The sequence below is a fragment of the Cololabis saira genome, chromosome 3 (genome assembly GCF_033807715.1).
Source record: "Cololabis saira isolate AMF1-May2022 chromosome 3, fColSai1.1, whole genome shotgun sequence".
NCBI classification, from domain to species: domain Eukaryota; kingdom Metazoa; phylum Chordata; class Actinopteri; order Beloniformes; family Belonidae; genus Cololabis; species Cololabis saira.
In genome coordinates, this window is record NC_084589.1 from 602,111 (window position 1) to 617,564 (window position 15,454).

General features: G+C 45.8%; 1 protein-coding gene across 1 annotated transcript in view; it reads left to right on the forward strand.

The window, feature by feature from the left end:
* LOC133424341 (SNF-related serine/threonine-protein kinase-like) overlaps positions 1-15,454 on the forward strand; it is a 45,363-nt gene that overhangs the window by 25,391 nt on the left and 4,518 nt on the right. Inside the window, 4 exon segments of the mRNA XM_061714877.1 lie at positions 2,347-2,559; positions 6,308-6,442; positions 11,641-11,839; positions 12,273-12,382. Of these exon segments, the coding sequence (XP_061570861.1) occupies positions 2,347-2,559; positions 6,308-6,442; positions 11,641-11,839; positions 12,273-12,382 (657 nt within the window).

Sequence of the window (15,454 nt, forward strand, 5' to 3'; positions counted from 1 at the left end):
TCAATATCGGATCGAATCGGATCAAATCTTAATAATGGATTCTGAATCTTAAGAAACGGAATTGAATGGATTCTTTCCATTTGAATGGATCCCCAGCCCTGATCCCATTCACTGATCAGGGTGGAGTTCCACCAGTCAGGAGGGACTGGGACTGCAGTGGTTTCTCCACATGGAGCTGGTTCTGGAAGCGGGTTAAGCGGGTTCCTGGACGGCTCCCTGGGGGAGGGGGTTTCAGGTGGGGGCTCAGGTCACACCCAGAACACACCAGAGGGATTATATCGTGGTTGGCTGCCCCCCTGAACAGAAGTGGTCTGAACGGAGCGGCTGAGGAGGACCTAGATGTCCAAAGCAAATCATAATAAAAGCTGGACTGGAATTTGTCAAAACTGGATGCAACTTGCCACCGTAGCAAAAGTGCTTACGTAACCTTAGAAGCAAGCCACAACGTACATGTACCACCTCCATTTTAATACATTTCAGTTCAATTCATAAATACTTTATTAATATTAATCAATTAAAATTCTTGTATAAGTAAAAAACAATCAGTATAACTGATTATTAGTGATGACTATTTTTTCCCACAGGTGCATAAACATGGATTATATTTAATCTATCTATATATCTATGAAGTCTATTCATGTCCTTACTTTACAGCACTTTTTTTTTTCAACATTATCTTTATTTGGTTTTCAAAATCCTTCCAATGATACACAAAAATAAGAGCTCTGACATAAAAAGAAACATCAAGGGCAGCTGAATTATTGTCCAGCATTCCAATCATATTCCCTTACAAGTCAGGTATTTATGAGATATCATAAAGCAACACTCAGTTTAGTTTTATATGAGAAAAGGAAAGAGAAAAAAAGAAAGAAAAACCCAAACAAAACAAAGTAATAACAATCAAAACAACAAAGGTTTCTCTATATTTCTTTACAGCAGACTTGTTTGCCTTGATCATAATAATCACAATAATCTCACCAAAACACATAACTGCATACTATATGAAAGAGAAAAACGGCAGATGTTGGTTTATGTCTGGTCATAGAGTCGTGGGTGTGCAGCCAGTGTGCAGATTCTCAGCCAGTGCTGCTGCCTCCACCTCCCTTCCACCTCCCTTCCACCTCCCCTCCACCTCCCCTCCCCTCCCCTCCACCTCCCCTCCACTGCTGGGGTTGCTACGGCTGCTCATGGTCATCAGGAAGTGCAGCAGCTCCCACTAATCCCCAGCATAACCAGCAGCCACCAGAGCACAGCTCTCCCCACAATCCTGGCCTGTGGTCTCCAACACCAAGCTCTGCCCACACCGTGTTCACTTGGGGATTAGCTAGGGTCGGGAAAACATGAATTTAGTAGAGCTACGATGAAGGAAATGCACTGACCGAGATGCATTTTTTTCTTTCTCAGTCAGTGCGTTTACATGGGAAGTTTAATTCCTCTTTAATTCAGAATTAATATTAAATCCGATTTTAAAATGAGTTGAAATTATCATGTAAACACCTAATTCTGAATGAAAATGGCCATTGCGAATTAAACTTAATTCCGAAGTAAGTGGCTGGTTTATTCTGATTTTAAATCAGAATAGAATAATTCCACGATCATGTATCCACTCATTCCTCTTTAAATTAATTCCGGTCTTTCTTTCTGCTCGTTCTCTCGTCCGTCTGTCTCCATGACGCTTATATTCCTGCTGGGCTGGTTTTCCAAACAAAGTTTCAAGATGCAGCAGCAGTAAACGCTGGTCAAGAACAGAGACCATTTATTTAATAAATAGAAATAATTAAAAGAACAGATGGAAACAGGAAACATCAAAATGGTGAGCTTTTCAAAGTTGTAGCGGCTAAGTTAGTTTTTCTTCCGGTAGTTTAACTTCCGGTCCCCCCCCTATCCAATCAGAACCTTCCCAACCCCCAGACCTGTAGAGGAATTGGAGAAAGACCATCAAACATGTTTTCCATGTAAACCTTAATTCAGAATTACTATTTCCATGTAAACTGGAAGGAAGATAATTTAATTCTGAATAACTGATTCCAAATTAAAAAACATCATGTAACCGTGGCCAGTGTGCTGAGCTGAGCTCACACTGTTCACTCATCAAATGGTAAACCTTTTCCTGATAGTTTTGTTACAGTAGGCGTTGGAACAGGGGCAGACCTTTTTTCCAGGAGTTTTTAGAAGCTTTCCACGACACACATCAGCCCTTATATCACCTGCTGCACCAGGATGTTCAGCACTAACCACAACCAAACCTCCATTCAGTCAATACAATTAACACTTACTCATGTTGTTGAAGGATTTCATTCTAATGAACTATATGTGTGTTTTCCTTCCTCCATCTTCTTCCTGCAGCCTGATAGACCGCATGCTTCAGAGGGACCCGAAGCGCCGAGCCTCTCTGGAAGAGATTGAGAGCCATACTTGGCTACAGGGGGTTGATCCGTCTCCAGCCACCAAGTACAGCACTCCTCTGGTCTCTCACAAGAATCTCTCAGAAGAGGAGCACAACAGCATCATCCAGCGCATGGTGCTGGGAGACATCGCCGACAGAGAGGCAATAGTCGAGTAAGTTTAGCCTTTTTCTCTGTTGTTCATATTGGACTCAACTCCACCCCACTGAGCCATCGTGTCCCACTCTGCCTCCATTAAACGTGACTAGGGTTGTCCCGATCAGGCTTTTTTTAGCTCCCGCTACGATCCCGATCACTTGAGTTTGAGTATCTGCCGATCCCGATTTTTCCCGATCCGATCACTTTTTTTTTCTTTCTTAAAAGCAAGCTAGAAGCTGTTTTAATTTCAGCTGTATCGCTGTTAATATGCCACTTTATTACGTTTTAATATTTTTTCAGGTGTAAAAGTAACCGTTAAGATCCCCAACCTGGGCTCAGTTTATCCAAATAATGGCTGTTAAGAAATTTGATCTGATGTTTTCGGAGATGAGAAGAGCCGCCGGCTCGGGAGCTGATTTATGGTTCCGCGTTAAATCGACGCAGAGCCTACGGCGTAGGTTACGCTGCGACACACACCGTTGGTGTAACGCGGAACCATAAATCAGCCTTTATTCTGGCGAGATCTGAAGATACAACGCAACAACGACCAAGCGAGTGATTATGTACATTCACAATGTACATTCAAAATATATATTTCTCGCTAGAATTGTAATCAAAACGCATTTTTATGCAGAAACTAACTCAAAATATTGATTTTATTCACTAAAAATAAGAAATGTCCGCCATGTTTTTTTGTTTGATTCAGTCTGCAAATGACGACGTAAAGCATTCTGGGAAATTTTCTCTAGCCCTCGGTCGGTGAGTCAGCATATGAAATCCCTCACTCTGAAGGGCTAGATTCATACACACTAGCCCTCGTTATGTCCTCTAGCCCTAGGTGAAAAGAGGAATTGGGACACCACTACCCTCACAGGAACGTGCAAAATGTAGGGGTAGGGATGAAAAGCAGGACTAGGGGGGGATTGGGACTGGCCCTATGTCTTGTTTATCTTATCTTGTATATTAACTTCATGGCATCGTATGACAGTCTATGGTATTTTTTTTACTGTTTCCTCTTGTCTTATGTACAGTGTCCTTGAGTGCTAAAAAAAAGTGTTTATTTTATGATGATTATTATTAATTTAAACGAGCAGCAGTTTTTTACCCTCCAGCTATGGGAGAAAGCTGCTGTGCCGGGACGTGCTGAAGATGGCGAACATGCAACTATTTAGCTGCAAAGGAGCCTTTGTACCCGGCTACAGCAGTTTGAATGATTTACGGTCTTCTCTGCAGATAATGATCTCTAGATGGAGCTTGTTTCAACTTGTTATATTATTGTTTATTCTTGCAGGTCATTCCCAGGTCTCAGTTCATCGTTAAAACGTTGTGACATGATTAAAGAGCTAGAACCTTTTGGATATCAAACATTTCCAGATTTAAAGGCGTATAATCCGTTTGGAGTGGTTTTCAGTTGTAGGTGTTTTTTAGTGTGAGCCACAAATGTCATCTAAAGCTCCAGGACCATTCCATCATCCTCTGTTTGTTTGTTAGGTAGAACATACAATGTTTGTACTGAGCTCAACATCATCTGAACATCAGTCATCACTGTTTTCTCTCTCATCTTTTTTTTTACTACCAAGACAAAGCATTTTGCCGTCGTGCAGTTACCATTGTGTTATCTAGCGCTGAACATGTGCACATATCCGCCAACACCTGCTGTTCTGGGCTGACCAAAAGGGAATTGGCCTTAAGTCCCTTAATTTTTTGTACAGTTTTGTATATTTTTAAAGTTATATTTGTATTGATATGTGACATTACATATTCTTCTTTTATACCCTCTAGTTGCATTTGAGAAGGTAAACAACTGATTAAATAATCAGTTTCATAGCGCTTACAAATCCAGGTTGTAGACCAGTTTTGTTCAAAACTTCGTCACAAAGTCAATCCACACCTGAGCTCCAGTTTTTCTTTTCCAGCCAAGGCACTTTAATCTGGTTCCGTAAATAGATTGGAAAAGGATCAAAAGTATTCAGGCAGTTTATCCATAACTCCCAGGCAGCTTACCCCCCGTTGGCGCCCTGCAGCAGTTGCTGTGAGCGCAGCAGACGGTGGCAACTGTCCACATGTTCAGCTCTGGACCAGACACACTAACACAGCCAGAGACTCGTGCAGGTGTTGATCAACTCTGCACGCCTGGCAGACCCAGATCGGTCGGGGGAGCCCTTCAATATATATAGGTCAAATTAGAGATGCAGCGATCAGGATTTTGAGGGCCGATCACCGATCTCCAAAATCAGTATCTGCAGATCCCCATATTTCCGATCACCGATCACAGCGTGAAATCCATCAATTCTTCAATATTGTTGTCATGTACACAACACTGACATTGTATTATTATGTATAAAAATTAGGAGATGAGAAAGTATCATGAATTGTCTGTTTTATTGCAGGCATAGGCAATGTGCAATATTTCACATTAGAGACTCTTAGAGACGATTTAGACTCGCTTGCAAAGAGTAAGTGTAGCTTAGTAGTTTAAGATTTCCTGTGGTAATAATTACATTTACAACATGTGCACCAACCCAGACAACAGCAGACATGTCACTCTCTAAAAGTTGATACAAGTTGTAAACTATAAAACTTAGTTTTCCTGTGGAAAGAGGAATTAAATCTTAAAATAAAAATGTATTATGAAAAAATTATTTAGCTTTGTGAAAGCTTTAGCTTTAGCGATCCGCCGCGTGTGAGCAAACTATTGTGAGTGAAGCAAAACTCTTCATACTAGAATTCCAAATGTCCCTCGTGAAGCGACTGACACGACTGTCGTCCTGCATGAGGGTTAGGGTTGGATGTCACTGTATATAGTTTGGTAAAACTTCGGCGGACATTCATCAGTGAAATATTAACAACTTGGCAGGTCGTTCCAGTGCAGTGCGTTCCGCGGATCCAAGCAGCTACGTTTAAACCCGATGTCTTCTACAACTGAAAGCGGCTGATGAGCAAAGTATATGAATTTATTACCGTACGATGTAGTTCGTTATTTTTCTTGCTGTAGTTTATAGGTCTCTGTTACGTTCAGCTGAGATAGCAGATACCGATCGGTTTCCGATCGATCGGTGCATCTCTAGTATTAGGAAACATTTTGCTTGAGCAGAGTAATGTACATCCTTTGCTTGAATTTATAATTTTGTACAATTATTTTATCGCAGGACAGTGAGGAAACCACACACCTTTTTAACCTTTACTTCCATCCTGCCAGTGCAACTGTTGCGCTGTATTGTTTTCTTTTGTACTTGCATCCTGCATTGTTAGTTTGAACAAGTGCCAAGCTAAAAAGATCAAGTACGAACTTAGCATAAAACCTCCAAAACACCCTCCTCCTGGACAAACATGCAAAATATACATTTAAATTGTATTGAACATCAATATAAAAAAAATGAATAAATGGTTTAAACTGCTTTATTCTCTCATATTCCTTTAAATTTGTGGATTATAGTTTTATTCATCCCCAGGCTGCACAGGCAGCTTTTCATACATTAGCTGCTTGTCCAGTCCGGTTAGGCTTTAAATGCCTCACTGACCTGTCAACAACAGCAGAGGGAAGTTAATGTAGGGCTTTTTGGATCGTTCAAGTACTCCCTTTTTTAAGAAAATATGTCAAGGATTTGTTGAATTTGCTGCTTTTCTTTTCATAACAAGGTCAAGTAGGAGGCCATGTCATTGTTGTTTTTAGAGCTGGCTTTATTCAGACCATCCTTTATGAGAGGTGTTTCGCATCTTGCTTTCCATTTGTGCGCAGGCCTGAATGTGATGTGTTGTTGCAGGGCCTTGGAGACCAACAAGTACAACCACATCACGGCCACGTACTATCTGCTGGCGGAGAGGATCCTGAGGGAGAAGCAGGAGAAGGAGGTCCAGACCCGCTCCTCCAGCCCCAGCAACATCAAGGCGCAGTTCAGGTAAAACAGACAACAAAACAGCATCATAGAGTACATGGGAAGTTTAATTCAGAATTAAAATGAAATTAAAAGATCTGTTAATTAAAAGATCAGATGGCAGGAAACATAAAAATTGTGAGCTTTTCAAAGTTGTAGCAGCTAAACGGCTAAGTTAGTTTTTCTTCCGGTAGACGTAACTTCCTGTCAGCTCCCCTATCCAATCAGAACCTTCCCAACCCCCAGACCTTAAGAGGAATTGGAGAAAGCCAATCAAACGTGTTTTCCATGTAAACCTTAATTCAGAATTACTATTTCCATGTAAACGCGAAGGAAAATAGTTTAATTCTGAAATATTCAATTCTGAATAATTAATTCCGAATTAAACAACATCATGTAACCGTGGCCATTGCCACATAGAAAGCAGCCTTTTCCATGCCAGCACAGAAACCAAGGCTTTTGATTCAAACTTCCTCATGACCAGATATCCTTTTTATGGTCATGCAAGTAGTGGCATGACCATATTGCAATCGTCCAATTCCGTACTTTTTACTCTCCCATACTTTTTCGTAAAGCCATCATTCAAACGTTCAAACACTCGGCTCGATTGGCACTAAATGACCGTACAACCCCATTATGCCAATTATTACAGTTTTTGCGATTTTTAACTTTCAATTTAAAAAAAAGTTCCATTTGACTTTGGACGCTTGTTGCTACGCAACATATTCAAATTACATGAAGCTGTGATTTATGTAAATTTTAAGTCAAAATGCCTGCCAAATGGCCCCATCCCCAAAGGTTTATTAACAACCCTAAACCACACTCCCTGCGGGGAGCACAGGAATGAATGGAATACAACCGTAAACACCTCAAACTGACATAGTACCACCCCGAACACAACCACTACAGCCCCAAACCAAAGCAGCAAGAGGGGACGAATGGGCAGTAGGGCATGCCCTTATCAACATTTCCTGAAATGTTCTAGTTGGTGCTTGTAATGGTATCTCAACTGCGGTGCGAGAGCCTGAAAAAGGATATCTGCCTCACTGGGCTCCAACTCCACTCTGCTGGGCTCAGTCACAGTTACTTAGGAGAAGTTACATCATCAGCCTGCTGGCTTTAGGGAAAGCAGAGAGGAGGAAGTAGTCTGAGGTGCGGGAAGATAAATGGTCTCTTTCTGATAATCGACTTTTATCCTTATAGAGGGTCTGCATTGACGTCACTTCCTCACTGGACCAGCCCCCTTACTCACACTGAGTGGTAAAACATCAGCAAAAACAGCTGCAACTAGTGGAGAAGACGGGATAACAGCCGATTATCGGCTTAAATTAAACGCAGTTGGACTTGACAGTGACCCGTACAGTTACCCCAAGAAACCAGTGGTCCATGGACATTAATATTTGGCCACAAATCCAGTTTCCTGATATTTATATGTACTTAATTCCTCCGCCGGGGAAATACACGAAGCAAAGCTTGAAGGCTTACAAAAGTCTTGACGCTTGGTCCGACTTCAAGGCAGGATTTGTTGGTGAAATGAAAGTGATGAGGACACGGAATTTTATGATTTGACCGTTTAACGTTACCTACCCAAAAATCCAACATTACCTGATACAAAATGGGAACCGCAAATCCACGTTTCGGTGCCTGGAATCCAGTTGTTTCTGCGAATTGCAGCGATCCATTTGTCTCGATTAAAGCTAGGGTCTACGATTTTACATATTGTACATTTTTATCAAAATCATTTATACAGTTGTTATGGCCCAATAGTGTTACCTATGAAATATGATTAGCAAAAAGAACCAAAAGAAAATATTTCTTCTATCTGCTGTAATCCTGCAAAGAAGTCAACCAATAGGTGCCATTCGGCCCGAAGGGCGCCTATTGGTCAATTTGTCAGTGATTGGACAGTCCTCACCCTACTCCCTGTAACCCGCTGTGAAGTCGCATCTGTGACGTCATGCACATTCCCTCTATATGGGCAACCGAGAACTGCTAAACACCCCATGAGGGGGCAGCAGGAGATGGTTTACAGACCTGGGTGTTACCGTCTCATCTCAAAACCTGATGAGAAGGAGAGTTTGCCAAATGCACATGGCTCTCAGAAAATGGTGGTGGTGGAGAGGGTTGTGACTTGGTGAGGGTGGATTTGGAGCCGATGAGAAGAGCCTCAGTTTTATTGCCCTTGAGTTTTAGAAAAACTTTGCTCATCCAGGTTTTGATGTCATTCAGACAGTTAGGGAAGTGGGAGGAATAGCAGCAGTGGGTTTGGAGGAGATATAGATCTGTGTGTCGTCGGCGTAGCAGTGAAAATGGACCCCGTGGTGACGGAGGATTGAGCCCACGGGTAGGAGGTAGATACTCTACTCTGAGGTCGACCTGTGACGTTAACGTATCCTAACAGCTCGTTGAAACACATTTCTGCAGACTCAGGTGCCCCCAAACAAAAGGACCAGCTTAGGTGGTCATATACGATAATCATACAGAAACACTCAAGGAAAGTAATTATAGGAATAATTCAGCCTAATAAATCGATCTGATTAGAGTATGTTAGTGAGAGAAAGCTGCTTGTGTTGTAAAAGTGCTTTGAGTGTTCCTTTTGACTGGAAAGATGCTGCATAAGCACATTGTTGTTGTTGAAAGAGTGTTTCCTTTAAGCATACATCGTTCTTTCCTGTTGGCCAGGCCTACAGTACATATTTGATGAAACGGGCTGGTAAATGGCTTGATATAAAAGACACTGGACCCTGGACATCCATTAAGCTCTGCTGCCATCAGCCATTAGACAAACATGCTTCTCTTTTGTGGAGATTTTTGACCCTGATCCAATTTCTTTGGCATTGAGTATCTCCCTATCGAATACTCACAGTTCCTAGATGCTAACTGTTGGTGGTTTTCCCAAAAATGTCAAGTAAACAACCTAATAACTGAAGGATGTAAGCATCTCGCATGACTGGACAGTGTAATGTTTGCCCGTGCAGTTAAGAAAAATGTGTTTTATATTGTCAATAATCTTTTGAGTCTTAAAATCTTCCCATCGCTACGAACCGTTGACAATAGTGTGACTACAGCATCCATCAGGTCACTCTAAACTAAGGATGCGCCATAGTTGGTCCCTCAGTCATCCAAGTATTTCCTTGTGCTTCCTTGCCAGCATTGTTCCTCTGGTTATAAAAGGAAGAGCCAGAAGAGAAGAACAAATAAGGAAGAGAAGAGCAAGGAGGCTTAGCACGACAGCTGTGCTTCTAAAACATTGGCACGACTCTCCAAGCGTTAGTCCCTCTGCTCTGAAGGGCGTTTTTTAAAGCTCTGCTGTCCCTCCAGTGAAGTGAGAGTGAAACGGACCTGCGTGGGTTCAGGTGGTACTGCAGGAGTCCCAGCTGATCAAGTCCATCTCTGGAACGAGATGTGAGGAAATGTGGGGCGTCACACTTTCCAATGCTGAGTACATGGCACCAGGGACTTAAGGCTGAGCCTGGATGGGGCTGCGTGTATCTGCGTCAGCATTTTCCTTTATACTGCCATAGCTTACTGTATCTGATGTCTGAAGTTCATTTGGGATGTTGTGTACAGACCAGTGGTCTGTCACACGGACCCGTATATGTGGGCAAAGAGAGGAATATAAGGCAATCCCTCACTATATCTTCACTTCCTGTGTCAATAACGTTGGTTGCTTAGCAACAATGCTGAGAACGGCCAATGAACTTCAGCAGCAGGTCAAGAGCGGGAGCCTTTGATAAATCGTTATACAGTTCTCAGATATAATCCATGGTGGCATGTCGGTTTAGAAGAATCTTTTTGCCCAGAAGAAGAAAGAGCGACAACGACTTCAATTCAATTCAATTTTATTTGTATAGCGTCTAATACAACAAAAGTTGTCTCTAGGCTCTTTCCAGAGACCCAGAACATGAACCCCCGAGCAATTATTACATAAACAATGGCCGGTAAAAACTCCCCTAGTGGGAGAAAATCATTAAGTCAAACAGTGGCAAGAAAAACTCCCCTTTAGGAGGGAAGAAACTTGGACCAGGACCTGGATCATAAGGGGGGAGGAAACCTGGACAAGGACCTGGATCATAAGGGGGAAGAAACCTGGACCAGGACCTGGATCATAAGGGGGTAGAAACCTGGACCAGGACCTGGATCATAAGGGGGTAGAAACCTGGACCAGGACCTGGATCATAAGGGGGTAGAAACCTGGACCAGGACCTGGATCATAAGGGGGGATCCTCCTGCTGAAGACCAGACTGGGGGGGGTCAGGGACGTCAGCAAGCACAGCAGACATCCACACAGGCAGGTGGAAGCAGCAGCGGGATAGCCAGAGGTGGGGCAGGCAGGTGGAAACAGCAGCGGGATGGCCAGAGGGGGGCAGGCAGGTGGAAGCAGCAGCGGGATGGCCAAAGGGGGGGACCGCAGGCAGGTGGAAGCAGCAGCGGGATGACCAGAGGTGGGGCAGGCAGGTGGAAGCAGCAACGGGATGGCCAGAGGGGGGCAGGCAGGTGGAAGCAGCAGCGGGATGGCCAAAGGGGGGGGACCGCAGGCAGGTGGAAGCAGCAGCTGGATGACCAGAGGGGGGCGCAGACCAGCACGCAGCTCCTCAAGCTCCGGCCTGCAAACATGCACAAAAGAGAAAAAAAAGGGGGCCAGCACAAGAAACTACAGGAATGATGGACAAAAATTATGGCTATGAGATACTTAACTTTATGAATAAATAAAAATGGAAAAGGAGAAGAGAGGAAGCGAAGAGGAGAGGAGAAGAAGGGTGAGAGGAACCGCCCAGTGGATCATGTCGGTCCCCCCTGCAGCATAGGCCTATAGCAGCATATCTACCACCAAGCTATATTTGAGACTAACTATTATAGTCTTGTTCTATAGCTGCAACTATGACTACTGACTCTAACAACGACCCATAACTGTGTTTTTCTCTGGAAAAACACACCTGCACCGTGGGCTTGAGAAGAAAAAGACACTATAGAGTGAGTCAAGATGCAGCAGCATCAGAAGAGGAGTGAAATACACGCCAGTCACAATTTAAAAAAATAAAGGTTACTACTTTGCGGATTTCACCTATCACGGATTCTTTTTGGAACATAACCCCAGGAATTACTGTATACGTCTTCTGTATTACTGATTTGAAAATGAATTTTGTTTATTGCAGTAAATAAAACCGTTTGTTGACCACTGCTTTCCATCTGAGCTGAATGTCTGTGTGTGGCCTCTTTAGGCAGTCCTGGCCCACCAGGATGGACATGCACCAGGACATCGAGGACAGTTTGGCAGCTTCGTCCATCTCTCACGCCGGGGGCCCCCAGTCCCCCGCCCGCAGCGCAGAGAGCCTCCTCAACGGACACCGCTCCAAAGGCCTGTTGGAGCTGGGCCGGCGGGAGGACAGCTCGGTGACCGACTCGCCAGGACCCCCCCAGGTACGCCTGCAGCACCCGACGCTGTTGAAACATCTTCCAATAAAACCAAACCAGATCCCAACTCTCAGCTTCAAAGAGGGGAAAATAAATTACTTAGCCCTAGGCCTGTGTTTGAAAAAATCAATTTTCCGATTCTAAATCAATTCTCCTATTAATTCCTAAAAATCGCTTGGTATGTCCTATGGGGCAGTGCCCCTTGCCCCGGGGCGGCCCCCTGCCCCAGGGCGATGCCCCTGTCCCAGGGCGATGCCCCTGTCCCAGGGCGATGCCCCTGCCCTAGGGCGGCGCCCCCTGCCCCAGGGCGATGCCCCTGCCCCGGGGCGGCGCCCCTGCAGATGCCGTATGTGTGATGACGGGCGGAGAACGTCAGGTTTGATGGGGTCGTTGACGTATGTCTCTGATGTGTCTGTCTGCTTGTCCTTTGTTGTTGCAGGGAGCCTTCGCCGCCAGCTCGACCTCGGCCCCCGCTGCCGTCTCTGGGACCACCAGGGCGCCCGTCCCCTCCACTTCGGCCGCCCCCAAGCAAAGAATCTGCTTATTCAGGTCTGAACATCACAGGAAACATCTCAACAAACACCAGTTTGAACACGTGTGTGCTGTCCCCTCTGGATCTGCAGTAGCTCTATAATGACACACGTCTATATTTAGCTCGGCGCCGTCGTCTGCCAACGACCCCACCTTTAGCATGAACTCCAATCAGATACACCACCGTTAGATTGCAGCTCTCCACGTCACAGCCGCAACATCAGAAAATGCCACATGGGCCTACGTGTTGAAGTTGCCATGGTAACAGTAGATGTAACCGGAGCCGTCGTTGAGGCCTAAAGGTCAGAGAGGCTTGGAGTTTCCACAGCGTCATGCAGCCACACGTGTCTTGGTATCATCGTCAGTTCCTCCGTCTTTATCCACCAAGAGGGGAGATAATACGCGTCTGCCGTGATGATGCCAGGAAAGGGCAGAGACGGTGACGAGAGCAGTTACTGACACGACCTTGGTGTTTGGTGAAGTAGGGAATGCTGGGAAACCTTTACTTTACCTGGCTTCAACGTCATGGCTTGGTTACGCCACCTGAGCGGCACCAGCATCACTTCTGAGTCTTTAACGATGCACACTGTCCTGTTTGACCTGAAGTAGCTAACAAGAAGCTGCCTAACAGTTTAGCAAGCTCGCTAATAGCGTTGCATTCCACCAAAGACGTGTGTGCGAAGACGCTCCCATTTACTACTACTCTCATTTACTACTACTGTTATTTACTACTACTCTCATTTACTACTACTCTCATTTACTACTACTGTCATTTACTACTACTGTCATTTACTACTACTCTAATTTACTACTACTCTCATTTACTACTTCTGTCATTTACTACTACTGTCATTTACTACTACTCTCATTTACTACTACTGTCATTTACTACTACTCTAATTTACTACTTCTGTCATTTACTACTACTCTCATTTACTACTACTCTCATTTTAGTAATACTGTCATTTACTACTACTGTCATTTACTACTACTGTCATTTAATACTACTACTACTGTCATTTACTACTACTACTACTGTCATTTACTACCGTATTTTCGCGACCATTCGGCGCACCATGTGGAAATGCGCACCCTCAGTTTTTTGGATTTAAAACACATATGGCGCACCGACCGAAAATGCGCTGTCTACACACACACGCGCAAGCATACACATGTGCGTATTTAAAAATAGAGCGGGAGCAAAACTTAGTTGGATTGTACTTTATTTAAGTTATTACATTAGGGGGGGGGCATTGCTGCCTTGGTCCTCCGTCGCTGGGCGGGGGCCGAGTGCCCCTGCGGATGTGGGGACTCCGTGACCCTTGGGGTGTCCGCCGGGGTGGCCCCGGAGGGTGGGGCCGGGTCCGGGGATCGGGCCTCCCCTGACCGGGGGGTGCACGGGCGGGCGCCATTCCCAGGTGTCTATGTCTTATGTTGTCAGTATGAATGGGGGGATGTTGGACCGTTTCCCCCTCCGTCTGGGGGCTCCGGCGGCGCCGGGGGAGCCCGTGGAGGTACGGTGGGGCCCTGGCCTGGCTCGGAGGGCCTGCCCCCGTCTACTGGATGGCCGGTGGGGGAACGCGGGTGTCTTACCAGGGCTGGTCCTGCTTCCTGGCTTCGGCCTCCGCTCCCCCTCCTTCCCCCCCTACACGATTTATACACACATAGGCTAAGGGGCGGGGGGTCCGGGTCGTGGCGGGTCATTGTCCCGCGTGGCCCGACACTCCCCGCCTCACGGTTTTAACAGCAAAGTAGACACTGCACATTCAACACTTAATAAATACATTTGATAAGGACACGTAGTTCGGGAGGGGGGGGGGGGGTCGGTGTCAAATCGATACTTGGCCCTCCCCCTCCCTGTTTTTATGGCATTAATCACATGCACTCAACACCAGGGGCGGGAGGGGGTCCCACATCACCTGCGTTCCCTCGCCGGCCTGGGATAGGTGGGTCGGGATACCCGGGCCTGGCGGGGCTCGCCGTGCAGCCTGGGGTGCCTTCTGGTGGTGCTGGACCCCCCCAGGGAGGGGGAAACGATGCGTGATTGTGTGTCTGTTACACTAATTACATTAATCAAACCCATCGAAATCTTTATCCTCTGTTTCTGCATTCATCCGAGCCTGATCGCGCTGACACCGGGAGAACTGATCAGCTGCGACGGCCAGAGCCCACAGCTCTCTGGCCGCGCTGCAGCCGAGTCACTTTCCATGCCGTGCGGCCCCTCGGAAATGATGCCGGCTTTTGCAAAAGCCCGAAAAACAGTCCAACCCAGCAGACACGTCAGCCCACGCATCTACAATCCTTCAACAGTAAATGACGGAGCCCCTTTGACCGAGCGGCAGCCGACCTCCCAGCCCGCGGGGAGGTTGGCTGCCGCTCGGTCCTCGTCGGTCTCTGGGGGCACCTCTGTGCCGCCTCTGGGGCACAGCTCCCCCGGGAGCCGCGTCTCCTTCTCCTCCCTGTCCGCTCCAGGTATCCCACCACGGAGCCGCCGCCGGGCAATCACGGGCAATTCACGCTCTCATGGTGGTCCCTTCTACGTCCGCAAATCACGGGCAATTCACGCGCCCCCCTTCCCCCTTAACTTCTCCTGGTGGCCTCAATTACGTCCGCCTTATGGTTCCGCGTTAAATCGACGCAGCCCTACGCCGTAGGCTCTGCGTCGGTGTAACGCAGAACCATGAATCAGCCTTTAAATAATACAATGGGCGCATTGCGTCATTGGGCACGCAGTATTTATTTTTTTTTTTTTTTAAATAAGACGTTTATATGCGCCTAATGGTCGCAAAAATACGGTACTACTGTAATTTACTACTACTACTACTACTACTACTACTGTCATTTACTACTACTAATACTACTACTGTCATTTACTACTACTACTACTGTCATTTAGCAGAGGCTTTTATCCAAAGCGGCTTACATCTGACACACACACACCATGTTGGCAGACCTGCAGTCCTGCTGTAGCTTATGGGGATCCTAATTAAACAATTAAACTATAGACACCACATACAGGATTCCCGAGAGCGGCTCGTAGATGCCAGCGAGCCGCGCGGCGCTGAGAGCCACAGTGTGCATCGCTGTGCG